Genomic DNA, 13,549 nt, shown 5'->3' with positions numbered 1-13,549 from the left:
CCACAAAACTCGAAATAATACATTGGACTCAAATGGCTTTAGAGTGGTGTAATTGTGAAATGAACTTACAACAAATCTTCTTTTCTCAAACACTTCCAAGTTTGATTGTTTTTTTTTTTTTTTTTTTTTTTGTGTTTTTTTACCCTTGAGATATATGAATGTATCTAATTAAACAAAAAGGAAACAGCTGAACAGTTGGTTAAAGAAACGAGACTGAAAGAGAATTAAGTTTCAAAGAGTTGTTCTGCTTTCTGTTCCATTTCTCAGGAACACACCTTGTTTTTAAGCACTCGGCTGGATCTTAAATAACAGCAACACGTAGTGGTTATGTTAGGTGTTATCTCAGTTTCGAAGTTATCACAGCAGCACTAGCAGAAATGTACTGAGGCCCTAAAGGGTCAAGATAGTGGGGAAAAATTAGTTGGGTGGGGGAAATAAATAAGCAAATGCTTTTGCGTTCTCTCGCAAAACTTTGCGTTCCCCCAAGAATTTTTGCGTCATCTGCTAGCTCTCCTATGTGTATTCCAGCATTATTCCAGCTTTTGAGTTCAATAAAAAGAGAAAGCCAATGCAATGAAAGAGTGAAGCCCAAAAGACAGTACTTAAAATAAAAACAACACAGTTAAAATGACATTAAATGCGAGTGGTCTAACTGAAATGGAATGCTGTGGTGCACAACTGAATCGCATATTATTATTTTTGTATTTATTTTTTGGGATGGTGATTCCCTCTCCATTAATAAAGCAATACATGCTTCTTTATATGTGGTGGCTGAAGGTTTTGAGCTTTAAAATAACTGCAATTTGGAACTCACTTTTAAAATAATATTTGTGTTTGGAACAACCCTTTAGTTTAGCCACTCTCCCTTCGGAGTGCCCTGTGGAGGCATCATTTATGCAGTTTGGTAGGTGTCATTGTTGAATGATTGACTCAGTCAGAACATAATTGTCGCCATCTGCTGGCGTATGATAAATGGCCACATAAACATACATACATATAAAATAATAGTTGATATTTGAGCATATGATATTCAAATTCCATTAGGCCTGTAGTTTGGGAAAACATGCTACATATATAAAAACGGTCATTTGCATAGGCCATATATCAGATTTATGTACAGTATGATGTAATGTAATGATGCAATACAGAAAGGAGTCGCTGTATCTTCTCACTCTTTACACGTTTACAGGATACAGTTTTCCACAAAAAGTAGGCACCAGCACCTATCATCTTGACTTATCTCTCATAAATGCAATAGTCTGCAGAGTATTCAGGAGCGGGAATGTATATACGAGAGCACAAGTTTCGCGAGAGCACCCAGAAGCATTTGTTTATTTTTTCCCACGCCCCTAATTTTTTCCCCACTACATTGGCCCTTTAGAGGCTCCGTAGTAATGTACAAAACTCACCAGTTCATCAAACAGTGTTGAGTGTATTCTAATTACAAAGTAATCAATAATTGTAATCTAATATCTTCTTTAGAGTAAAATTCCCAACATTGTTAACAAATTCAAGAAAAATGCAGTTAAAAAACATAAATAAATACTGAGTTGAGTTTAAATAGTCTAATTAAGTATTGGTCAGTAAAGCCCTATGATTAGATAAAATATCAAACCAAGTGGCATTTATTTAAAAGAAATAAACATAGCACAAGTACACCTGTAAAGTAAAATATTTCACAACAAAGAAGTTTGCTTGCTTTTAAATTCTAAAAAAATGCATATAAATTACTAGTTTAAACACTTGGTTGTCAAACGTTAATGGAACACGTCCACAGTTAATGCAATGAACTACATCTGTGTTTACACTGATATGACACCTGTGCGAACGTCATACATCAACTAAAGTGGTCACACTTTATATTAGGTGGCCTTAACTACTATGTACTAACATTAAATACATATAAGACTATGTATTTACTGTGTAACTACATGTTGTTCTGAAAAATTCCCACATTTGCTGCTACTGAGGCTGAGGTACGGGTAGGTTTAGGAATAAGGGTAGGGTTAGGATTAGGGTTATAGTTAGGTTTTGGGGTAAGGGTTGGGTTGGGGTAAAATTAACAGTGTAACTACAAATGGTTGAGTACATAGGGCCACCTGATATAAAGTGGGTCCATTAAAGTTACCTTGGGATCAGCTGGTTAAAATTAGTTAGTAATTAAAATAATTAGTAATTAAATTAATCGAAATAAAACCGAAATCGCAACATGACCTTGTACAATTATTAAACCACAAAGGGCTGTGATTACAGTGAAGTGAGGTTTTTTTTAGGTTTTTTTTAATCTACCCTCATATGCCTAAAATTGTTTGCAGATGCCACTTGATCTAACACACTGAAATTCATGCATATTTTGGGCTCTTTGAGGTTTCTTAGTTATATTAAAAATGAGTTTATATTAGTGATCAAACCAATATTTAATACTGTATGTACTGAATCCAATAGTAAAGTAAAGCACATGAATGACAAAGTAAAAGTTTATTTATCATGATAAAAATCTTGCAAATCCCACAAAGACTGGCCTCTTTTAAAATAATATTTAATGCATCCCGATTACCCAGTTAAAATCAAAGTTCACCTTAGGTCACCCAAATGACACATGCCTATTTCTTGCCTTGGGTCATCCTGAAAATGTCTGTGCGTGTACAAGAGAATGCAAACAATGCAAGAAAAAATATTCTGGTAAGACTCAAATGATGACACCATTCACAGCTTGAATGTGAATATACATATAAAAGATCTGAATATCTGTCAAGTTCAGCTTTGTAAACGTATCACACACCATAAGAATGGACTTTCATTCTTTAGTTTTGATTATACTCTTTAAATTGTTACATAACATGATTTTAAAATGATTCAAAAAGTGATCTTAATCCATTGCTACTTGATCACTAATACAGACAATGAATCATTTAGGGAAATAGAGTTCTTTGGTCAACATAGATACAATGCATGGTATCTGTTTCATGCCGCTGAATCCAGGCAGATTGGAGGAGGATTTGAAGTCCAGCGCCACCTTGCGGTTGACACGCGTCATGATCTGCATGATCTCCAGTTGCCTGCCGTATGTCCTCAGCATCTCACATAGAGAGGAGATGAACCAGGAGCCGTTACTGCAGTTCCTCCAGGAGTAATAACCTGAGAGAGGACACCCAATCTGTGAACTTTTCTGATAATTCAGTGGAATGGATTTAAACAAAGTGAAATGTTGAAACTCACTGTTTGATTAATTTTAAACAAAAGCAAAAAATAAACTTTGAATTGCCTCCAATCTATTCAGTTTAAAACAACGAATAAAGGACACTGCAAATATGCTGTGGAAATCTACTGTCTTCATAACATCCTTTTAATTTACGGAGTGTCTATTTGCACCCCTGTGTAAATAGCATCTGCCACACAGTGCAGCTATTTTCACCCCAATAGTCTGGTGGAACCACAGAAATATATGACAAACTCAACAATAGATGTTGCTGCAGTGGCGTGAGGTGTAAAGATGGTGTGTGAATGTGAACTGTTGCCAGTGACCGCGGTTCAAATCTGCATTTTGTCCCACTCTTTTTCCCATCAGATTTTCTGTTTCTACTCTTAATATTTCCTTTAATACTACTTAAAATAATAAATAAAAATTAATATAAATGTTGATTTCATCGCAATGATTTGGTCACAGTGACTGTTGAGGAGTGCAGAGAAGGGTTTGATCCGGAGGCGGGGTCTGTCGATCACACTCGTTCCCGTGGCACAGCATCGCTTATGTGTAGATTACATCACTGTGTTACTAATATTGTAGTAACCATGTTTTTTTTGGCAGAAACCATAGTTTTAATGCAATTAACCATTATGTTACTACAGTAATATGGTGGTAATATAGTGGTTAATTTTGTGGTCACTGTAAATGTACAGGACATACCATGGTGAAACTGTGGTTACTGTAGTAAAACCAACGTTATTTTTTCTAAGGTATGGTTAAGGTTAGGTTTAGGGGTAGGGGTTAATGTAGTGTGTCTGTGGGACTCTAAATAAAAACAATAAACACACTGCAGTGATGCACATACTGTATGTTAGTAATTAAATATGGGTGCAGTTAGTATCTACCATTATTTGCACCAGGGTTGGGGTGCAAACAATATCTGCTAATATTTGCACTGGCGTGTAAATAGCTTATACCATTATTTGCACCAGGGTGAAAATAGCATCTGCCTTTTATTTCTTGTAAATCTTCTTCTATCAAAGCCTAAAGACTGATTGTACATATCATTGTCAAATTCATGAAGAACAGTGGTGGATGAAGTACACACATCCTGTACTTAAAGTCTTAATGTCAAGGCCGTAACCAGGGTTTGAAAATTGGTGAGGTCCAGGGTGGTCCGTAAAGTGCATGTTTATATAAACCAACTATATACACACACACACATATATATATATATATATATATATATATATATATATATATATATATATAAAATCACGCAGACCGTGTTCTACTAATAATCATATATAAAGTGCATTGACACTGTGGATAAAAAGCGTCTGCAAAATGAATATATGCAAATGAATTACTTTGTCCAGAGGGGCACGGTGTTATGGAAGGGAGATTCTGCCAGTTTTAAATCAATTAATAAAAGGATAAAAATGAAAATGAAAACCTGATTAACCATATCATTATTAAAAAAGTGGCCGCAAAATATGTGCCAAAATTAAATTATTTGATTTTCATTTTCACTATAACAATGCATCACCCCTGTCAAATTAAAAAATATAATAAAATGGATGATTTGACATTTCATTTTCACTACAATCTCAAGGCAAGGCTGTTCCATTATTTTAAATGTGTAAATAGGACACTGCAAATCCATTTTTAAAAATCTGTTTTCTTAATATAAACTGTACATTTATTTAAAATTGGCAGAATCTCCCTTCCATAGGCCAACAAAGGGCAAAGGCGCAGTCTCCCCTATGTGCATGTCCCTAATGTGCTACTGTTTCTGGAACGTTACTTACAGATAATGATGATCATTGCTTTTGTTTTACCGAATGCGGTATGCTGCCAGCAATAATCTGCCCACTGTCCATGTGTGTCTTTTTGATTACTGTCAGTTGTCGATGATGCAAAGTATTGTGTGGGAGGGGCTGCACCCACGCCCTCATTCACAACTCACACACACTGCGGACACAAAACAATCTAGCCCACTGTCTAAACAGAATTATACACGCAGACATGCAAATAAGACATTTCCAACCGCTGATTTTTCATTCAGTTGTATATATAGCTTCAAATTGTATTGTCCGAACCTCATAGCTGGTTACGGCCATGCTTAAGGTACCTTAAAAGTCTTAAGATAAGGATACCCTGATTACGCCAATAAAAGTATATGTTTAAAATTTTCACTTGAGTAAAAGTACAAAGGTACCGTATTTTCCGGAAATAAAGTTGCACCTGAATATAAGTCGCACCTGGTCAAAATCGCATCTCTGTTAAAGTCGCACTGATGGAGATTATATCCAGTAGGCACTAGCATCCGGGAGCAGTCACCCGTGTCCCGACTTCCCTTTGCTCAACACGCCAGACGCGCTCCACTGTGAAGATTACCTCAGGAAATATGCATCTCTATGCTTTGTAACTCTACGCTGTATACAAATAAACAGCTTTTAGTCTGTGAGTAAAACAGTATGCCTGTTGTATTCTATTTCATTCATTAATATTAGCAAATCTCTATCTGTGGATATTTCTGACATTACCCTCTTTGCTACGCATAATTATCCTGTTCCCTGACTGAATGTTTTTACTACAAGTGTGATGTCATGTCTCTTGTGAGGAGTGAGCGTTTCACAGAGTTTGTTAGAACAGTAATGTACATTTTGATCTGTTTTTTTTCACCCAAAACAATGATATTGCTTCAGAAGACAGGAGTTAAATATAGATTACTTCTTTTTGGAGCTTGACAGATTTGGATCCCATACATTGTTTGGACAAAATCACCTCATACTGTACATCCTTCAAAATGTCTTTGTTTGTGTTCCACAGTCGCAGAAGAAAGAACATCATAAGAGTTTGAGAATGCATAACATGAGATAATTTTTTAAGGGTGCATACATTTTTGGGTAAACTATCCTTTTAACTAAAGTAACAGAGTACAAAAACTTTGTTAGTATCCACCATTGATGATGAACAGTAACCAGGCATATGTTTTGATACAGCACCTGGAGCAGTGGAGTATGCATACAGGAAGTCTGCCTCGACAGGAATTCTCTGTGTTCCCTCCGAGTCACTCACACTGTCACACTCAACGCCAGAGTCCAGCTCTGAGCCTCGACAAGCCTAGACACACACATACACAAAAACATCTCTGTACTCAGAGCAATTTAGCATGTGGCCTGACCTGAAGATTTTTTTAAAAAATAACACACGGATAACCTTACGGCTTCAAGGAAAACTGGAGTTTTGTGTTTTTTAGTCCAGAGCTATGTCCAACATGACACACTATGCACTTACAAAATATACTATGCACTCAGCTATGTAGTGTATGAATTTAAAAGTGTAGTATCGTCCAAATTTTACACAGAAGCGTTCGCTGTTTAACAGCTGATGGAAGTGACGTTTCAAACCCAAGCGTTGTGTTGCCGCTAGCTTTAGCGCGTTTGCCAACCTCAGCACTTATATCTTAATAATATGCATATTCACACAGCTTTGTATGATGGTAAAGCGTTTAACTCACTTTTGTAAGGTGCTGTCTTCACAGAGTTTTCGCTAGTTGTCATATTCTCCATTATTTACAATTGTTTTGCCAAATCACCATCGCTGCCAGTAACTCTGACCTTCCACTAGGTATGGCAAGCCGCATGCGCTGAGTGCACGAAGTGTCCAACATTCCACACTCAGTTTTGACGGTTGAAAAAGTGCATCATCCGGGTACTCATAGTACACTTCTTTTTGTTGCATTTTCAGTGGAAACATACTACTCGCACTGCTTACACTTCAAAAGGATGTAAAATAGTGCGGAAATGTGCGGTTTGGGACGCACCTCTTGTCTGCTAGCTTTGAAGCCATCGATATGCATTTGTATTTACAAAAGTAAAAGCATTTACAGTCTTTCTCTTGCAGTAAAACAAACCAAAAAAAAAATTACAAAGTAAGAAATCATAGTTTATTGGACGTGACGCAAACCAGACACCATGTTTTATTGACAATGTAATAGACATGGCAGTGCTATTAGTCCTAATGCACAGATTCAATATTTTTCCACATACCAGATTTATTTTTTTATTTTTTTTATCAGGCCTGTTCAGATTCACATAGGACATAACTGACTGTATTTACATTTATACTGTCTCTCAGCAAGAAATGCATTTGACATGCGCAGCAGCATTACTAGTATGTGCAAAAACTCTTTAAAGAGCATGTGCGTGAAAAGCATTAGAAAAAGCATTTGAAAGCAGTTGCCAGTCAGTCAGAAAGTGGGCGGGTACCGAACTGAGTAGGAAATCAGTACTATATTTACTGTTTTCATTTCATTTTTTTTTTTTTTTCATTTTAGTATTGACCTGATTCCTATTCTATCTATCTATCTAACGGTATATTTGACTGTCTGTCTGTAAGTTTTGTAAAACCCGTGAACCAAAATATTTTTTAATGTTTGGAGGTGTGCGCAAATGTAAAAAGTTTGGAAACCACAAATGAAGAAAAATCTGTGCTAAATGTTCAGATACATTTGAATGTGTGATAATGATTATATAGCTCACCTGTATGAAGAAAAGCTTGGGTTTTCCCACAAGTGTAGGGCAGCGGTCTCCTCTGAAGAGTACAGTGAATTCTTTCAGATCTATACAGCCATCTGTACCGAATATCTTACCATCATCTCCATGACTCAACAACACACACACAAACATGGCCGAATGACTGTGGTCCAACTGAGACACTAAGAGCAAAAGAGTTAATGAAAGATTCCTATAATAAATGATTGTAACAATTACTGTTCAGCTTAAGCAGCTCAACACTGTGTGAGACATACCTTTAGTTAACAAATCTCTCATCTGTGAGACAGTTTGATCATTGAAAAAACTGATTTTGAAACCCAGCTTTGAGAAAACCGCCATTACATTATTTGCATCCACGTCTGTCCCGTTACGAACTCCCATTCCTGTAACATAAAAACACAAAAATATGAGAATAAACGTCAAGAGTTACTCCAGCTGTTTAACCTGTCAGTGTTTTCCCCAACTTTATTGTCAAGGGGTTAATGTTTGGATGGTTAGCTTCAAAAGTTCTTCCCTGCTGGTAGATTTCATAGTTATACCATTCTGTGAGCAAAAAGCATTTTTCATCTATGTATTCTCATGAAATTATATATATATATTTAATTTTTTTTTGCAAAGTATTTAATTTGACTATAGTAGATGTTTTACAAGTGGATGATATTTGAGGGCTCTTAAAAGTGTGAAATGGACTTTAACATCACAGTTCTGGATAGTAGCAAGTAAAAGGGCTTGGGACAGTGTTTGTTCTTGTGGTGAGAATGAGTCAATCAGTGTTGTCAAGAAGTCATTTTCCTGAGGCTACAGAGTGAATAGTCCCATGGTTTTTAAGGCTCAAGTGATTGGGCATCCTTGCTCTTACCTGTGCTTCTATGGAAATTCTTATTGTTGATGATGACACATTGTCCTAGGCTAGGGAACTTCATGTTGTATTGATAAGAGTCTGACGGTGTATTGGCATCTGCTTGATCTCTTCCATTGTCTGTGAGATGTGAACTGAGAAAAGAAGAAGAAAACGGTTTATTCATAATTAATATGTAAAGCATTTACAGTTATTTAAGGAAGTGGTCACTACAATACATATTTTCATCCAAACAGTACAAGTATAACCGGTTCAGTCCCTATAGGAACCTGAAGTTATGTGTTTTGAACAAGGGCACAAAGCTCACAGCTTATCTTGTCACTTGTGGGTCTTAAACTAATAAACTTCCAGTTACCAGCCCAGATCTTCATTCACTAGTGGATCATAACTGGTGGGTTGTGCTGTTAGGGTCATAAACAGCAGGCATAAAATAATACTAAATGAAAAATAATAATGAAACTAACAGTTAGGACAACAAAAATAAACAGGTAACGACAACAGGTGTAAATGCATCGCATATCTTTTGTTGTAGATGTCAAAGTCTTCCAGTCAAACTCTATGGTATTTTGAAGCACATTCATCTGTCACTTCATAAAAGCTAGCCAGAATATAAGCAAACATAGACAGATCATCCTTGAAAATGAACAAATTGACAAAAAATAAAATAATCTTAATTAATCGTTTGTTGTAGAGCACTTGTTTACTCTTGGTTCTGTGTTGGGTCGCCAGTTGATGACCAAAGTAAAATCAGGGCCCATCACCCACCACCCCACTGGGTATACACCAGTTCAAAAACAAAGCTGCAAAGACTACACCACTCAGAAAGAACTGAACGAAATGTTTCGAGAGTTTCTGCCATTTCCCAGTTTCTTCTGAATAGATTGATAGTAGATTTGCATTAGTGTGTCAAACTATTTAGATCCTGTTCTAATTTTAGCCTTAGTTGTCTCTCCGGTTCATCAAGATGCAGTTCTAATGAAGTCTTAACTAAGGCCAATGTATTTTGTTTTTGTTAAGTCTTAAACAGAACATTTTTGTGCTAGAATGCAGCCAATTTGCATTTTTTGTATTTATGTGCAATTTGCATGTCTATGTTTCAGCATTCAATGCAGTCTTCTGTTCATGACAATGAACAGAAATTTTAGTCAGGTATTTACTTAAGGTAATTAGTAATTCTCCTCTTTAAATCACTTCTGGTTTTGACAAACAAACCCACATACATCTATTGCTGTTTATTGTTATTAAATTAATATTCAAGGTTCAATACAAGTTGAGCTCAATCGACAGCATTTGAGGCATCATTTTTAGCTCCACAAAAAATTCATCTCATCTCTCCTTTTCTATTCTACATATAATTCTACACAGAATAGGTTAGTAAGCGATTTTATCACGCTAACATCACACATATTGATTACGTCTTGTGGCTATACTTTAGTAACAGTGAGTATTTTAATGTTTCCAGATTGGCCACATTTACTTTCATTCCAGATTTTTTTTTTTTGGGGGGGGAAATGGAAATGAATTTTTTGGTAATCAACATTATGCCACAAATGCTGATGATTGAGCTTAACGTGTACTGAACCCAGAATATTCCTTTAAAATAAAATGTTTATTATTAACAAATTCATCAATGGTTAAATTATTCAAATAAGCATTTCCATTAAAAATCACACATACTCTTGGTCATCCTTTGGTCTGGCATCCACACAGTCCTCTCCCTTTGGTCTTCCGTTCGACATGACTTCTACAGACATACAAACAAAATAGATCAACAATATACATCTATTAGTTTTTACATATATATTTTTATATATGTGGCTCAGTGGGTAGCACTGTTGCCTCATGGCAAGAAGGTCCCAGGTTTGAGTCCTGACTCAGCTGGGCCTTTCTGTGTAGAGTTTGCATGTTCTCCCTGTGTTTGTGTGGGTGTGCTCTGCTTTCCACCACAGTCCAAAATGACATGCAGGTTAAATTAATTGAAGACTCTAAATTGCCTGTAGATGAATGTGTGTGTTGCCCTGTGATAAACTGGCCACCTGTCCAGGGTGTTTCACTGCATTTGGCTTTTTGCCAAGAGAGCTGGGCTAGGCTCCAGCACTACCCATGACCCTGCATAGGACAAGTGGCTGTAGAAGATGAATGGATGGATGTTTTTTCTCAATGCTGAAAATCTCCAACAGGACAGTTACAATAGACAACAATGTACAATCTTTGAGAGACATCTTTGAGGTTTCTGAGTTCAGCTGCAAAATGAAACTCAATTAATCAACTAAATATTTTACCTTTCAAAGCATCCTACTCTATATCCTTAATATATCAGAATGTTTTTTTTCAATAGAATTGTTTTCCCCCCATAAATTCAGCTATAGGCCTTTTTGTTTCTCATATACCACTTCAAAAGATCCCGGATGCTTTTCTACACCCACAATGATTACAGTAAATAGCCTGCCTGAACAACAGAAGCTGGATCTATCAGTGTGAAGTTGGGTAACACTTAATCATGAAAGACAGGAACTTTTGCTGAGTAACTGCAAGTGTTTTTCTCGTGATAATTGCTAGTAGTATGCCAACTACCTCCTATTTCCCTTTCAAAATACTTATGCAAGCATTAATTTGATTCAATTCCTTGATTGTTTCTTTCTTTCATCACACCGTAAAAAAGCTGAAAATGTGCATTCAGTTGTTAAGGAATGATTTCTGCTTGACCTGACCAGTTGTGTCGGTCATATTAAATAAAATTTTTTACATAAATAAAACCAGTACATTTAGATGTTATCAAATGATGTAGATTACTTAACTATGCATAAGATGACTCACACAATCCATTGCTCTTTATGGTATTGTTCTTGTTAGGGATTTACCCAGAGTGTCAAGGAAATGTGGTCTCAATGAAACTGTTCATTTAGGCTGAAACAGGAGTTACAAGTTCCCTTTAAGTGCCAAAGTTTACTTGATCGTTTTTCATTACTTAAATATTATAAAGCTCAAACATTTGGATTTAACAAAACATCTCACAAACTGATAACTTAGACTGCGCCTCTCACACTCTTCAAAAAGTAGGTCACTCCCTAGTGGGACAAGTACATCACTTTAAACTGTGACAAAAACAAGAGTTTATGCGTACATGAAAGACTCTTTTTAGTGACAGTGGCATTTACACACACTGACATAGTTACACCTAAACAATAAGACACTCATAACCTAGTTCTCTAAATGCATGTCTCTTAAATATTCTAAATAATTCATAATCAAATAATTCATTTCCCTACATGAACATTTCCTTCTGATCTTTAAAGAAAAAAAACATCGCCAGCAAATACGCAATTATGCTAAACAATTGTTGGAATAAAGCTTGGGAATGAACTTACAAGTGCGTTGTCAGATGTACTCTTGAAAGAGAAAATGAAATACAGCTAGTTTTAAAGACGCTGGTCTTTGAACTCTTGGTACAAGCCCAGAGGAAGTTTGTCTTCTTCAACGGGTAGGGAGCGCTATTATGAATCCTACTACGGCGAAGCATTTGCTCATGTATATTAATGAAGTAATACTGACGTTTTGGGTAATGTATATTAATTTGCTTACGCAGACGTGCGTTTTACTTATCAATTGGAGACTTGTTTCATGAATATTAAGCACCAAACACTGTCGCTCCTTGCTCATTGCCGTAAACAGCCCCAAATTTTCCGTATGCGCGTGAGATTTGACTACATTTTTCTAACGATCAACAAGTTATCAGGGCACACGTACAGGGTAAAAGCATTATGCCTACGTACTGTGGATATGTACCGTAAGAAAAGGCAATACAGGAGAAAATAATAAACACAGGCTACAACAAAGAGCAATGTACAATCAAACAGTAAACTGCCAAAGTGTTCAAACTTAACGTTCGAAACTACATAAAAATACTGTTTCGTTAGTAATTTGTTGACAATCGCTGAAATCAGTCGGCTTTTCTCCACATTTCCAGATCACTGCAACTACCTTTACCCCTCAGCGACCCAGCGGAGTAGAATTGACCCTTCGCTAAGCCCCGCCTTAAATGCGCTCTGACCAATCCTGTTTTAGCAACTGTTGCTCTTCCGCCATTACTCTGACACGCGTATGCTATTTTCCAAAAACGGACTATGGAGGTCGTGTGTGTTTGAGCACTTTTGAACGGGATTTGATCAAAAACCCAGAGAGGATAGGACCTTTTTTTTTTTTTTTCTATAATCTTTAAATAAATCTGGAGAAGAGCATTTCCAAATGAACATATAACACCTGCAATGACACCTACATTTACTCCAAGATAAATGAAAGCTAATAACTGAACATTAATTCATTTATGTCTTGATTCAAGTCATAGTAAAAGCGATAGTAAATAAACAGTTCACAGCATCAAAATGATTGTGTTATGAGACTTTAGAAACTGTTCACTTACGCTAATGTTATCAGATGTGTAATCGCTGGAGATACTTTTCAAACAGCACACATTTCATATTCTAGACTAAAATGCATTTATATTCTAATGTTCATATACGATATCTTCTTTATATTGATTTATTTTTCATAACATTAAACACTTGTGGATTGTTTTGTGGAGTTATTCTGACCGATTTTATTATTGATTTTTATATGATCAATTATTATTATTTATTATTATTATTATTGTAGTATCAATAATCTGAAGAAGAGAATTAGAAAGTTGATTCATTTTGAATCGCAATATGAAATAACAATTGTGAGAAATTGTTTGTAGAGCTATTCAAATCATGATGCAGTTGTATAAAGAATAAAAATAAGCATTCCTCTTCTCTTTGCTTTGTCATTTTGATTTTGGCCATGCTCTGGGGTTGAGGCAAACATGTGGGTGGTGTGAATATTCTGTCAAACCATCTATGATGTCACATTGTAATACTGTACCTCTGTGCTTCTACCCCATGCAGGGCAGTTTCTGAG

At 36.0% G+C, this 13,549-nt stretch overlaps 1 protein-coding gene across 4 annotated transcripts; it reads right to left on the bottom strand.

Moving 5' to 3' along the window:
• Window positions 1-100: 100 nt before the first annotated feature.
• Window positions 101-12,591, bottom strand: casp3b (caspase 3, apoptosis-related cysteine peptidase b). 4 transcript variants are annotated; one of them, XR_007893375.1, is made up of 9 exons: window positions 11,980-12,591; window positions 11,410-11,518; window positions 10,289-10,355; window positions 8,612-8,745; window positions 8,007-8,135; window positions 7,738-7,913; window positions 6,199-6,316; window positions 5,452-5,625; window positions 2,994-3,138 (listed from the first exon to the last, which is right to left on the bottom strand). XR_007893375.1 is itself a non-coding variant. In XM_051658618.1 (7 exons), the coding sequence occupies exons 2-7, from the start codon at window positions 10,348-10,350 to the stop codon at window positions 2,909-2,911; spliced, it is 849 nt and encodes a 282-aa protein (XP_051514578.1). In that variant the 5' UTR covers window positions 10,351-10,355; window positions 11,980-12,583; the 3' UTR covers window positions 101-2,908. The 4 variants fall into 4 exon arrangements, 3 of the variants coding, with proteins under 3 accessions (XP_051514578.1, XP_051514579.1, XP_051514577.1); XM_051658618.1 differs by lacking the exons at window positions 5,452-5,625; window positions 11,410-11,518 and having other exon boundaries at window positions 101-3,138; window positions 11,980-12,583; XM_051658619.1 differs by lacking the exons at window positions 5,452-5,625; window positions 11,980-12,591 and having other exon boundaries at window positions 101-3,138; window positions 11,429-11,510.
• Between the last annotated feature and the right edge of the window lie 958 nt (window positions 12,592-13,549).

This window comes from Myxocyprinus asiaticus, chromosome 27 (genome assembly GCF_019703515.2).
Source record: "Myxocyprinus asiaticus isolate MX2 ecotype Aquarium Trade chromosome 27, UBuf_Myxa_2, whole genome shotgun sequence".
NCBI classification, from domain to species: Eukaryota; Metazoa; Chordata; class Actinopteri; order Cypriniformes; family Catostomidae; genus Myxocyprinus; species Myxocyprinus asiaticus.
Note: the sequence above shows the minus strand (reverse complement) of the source record. Positions and strands in the feature narration are given on the sequence as shown.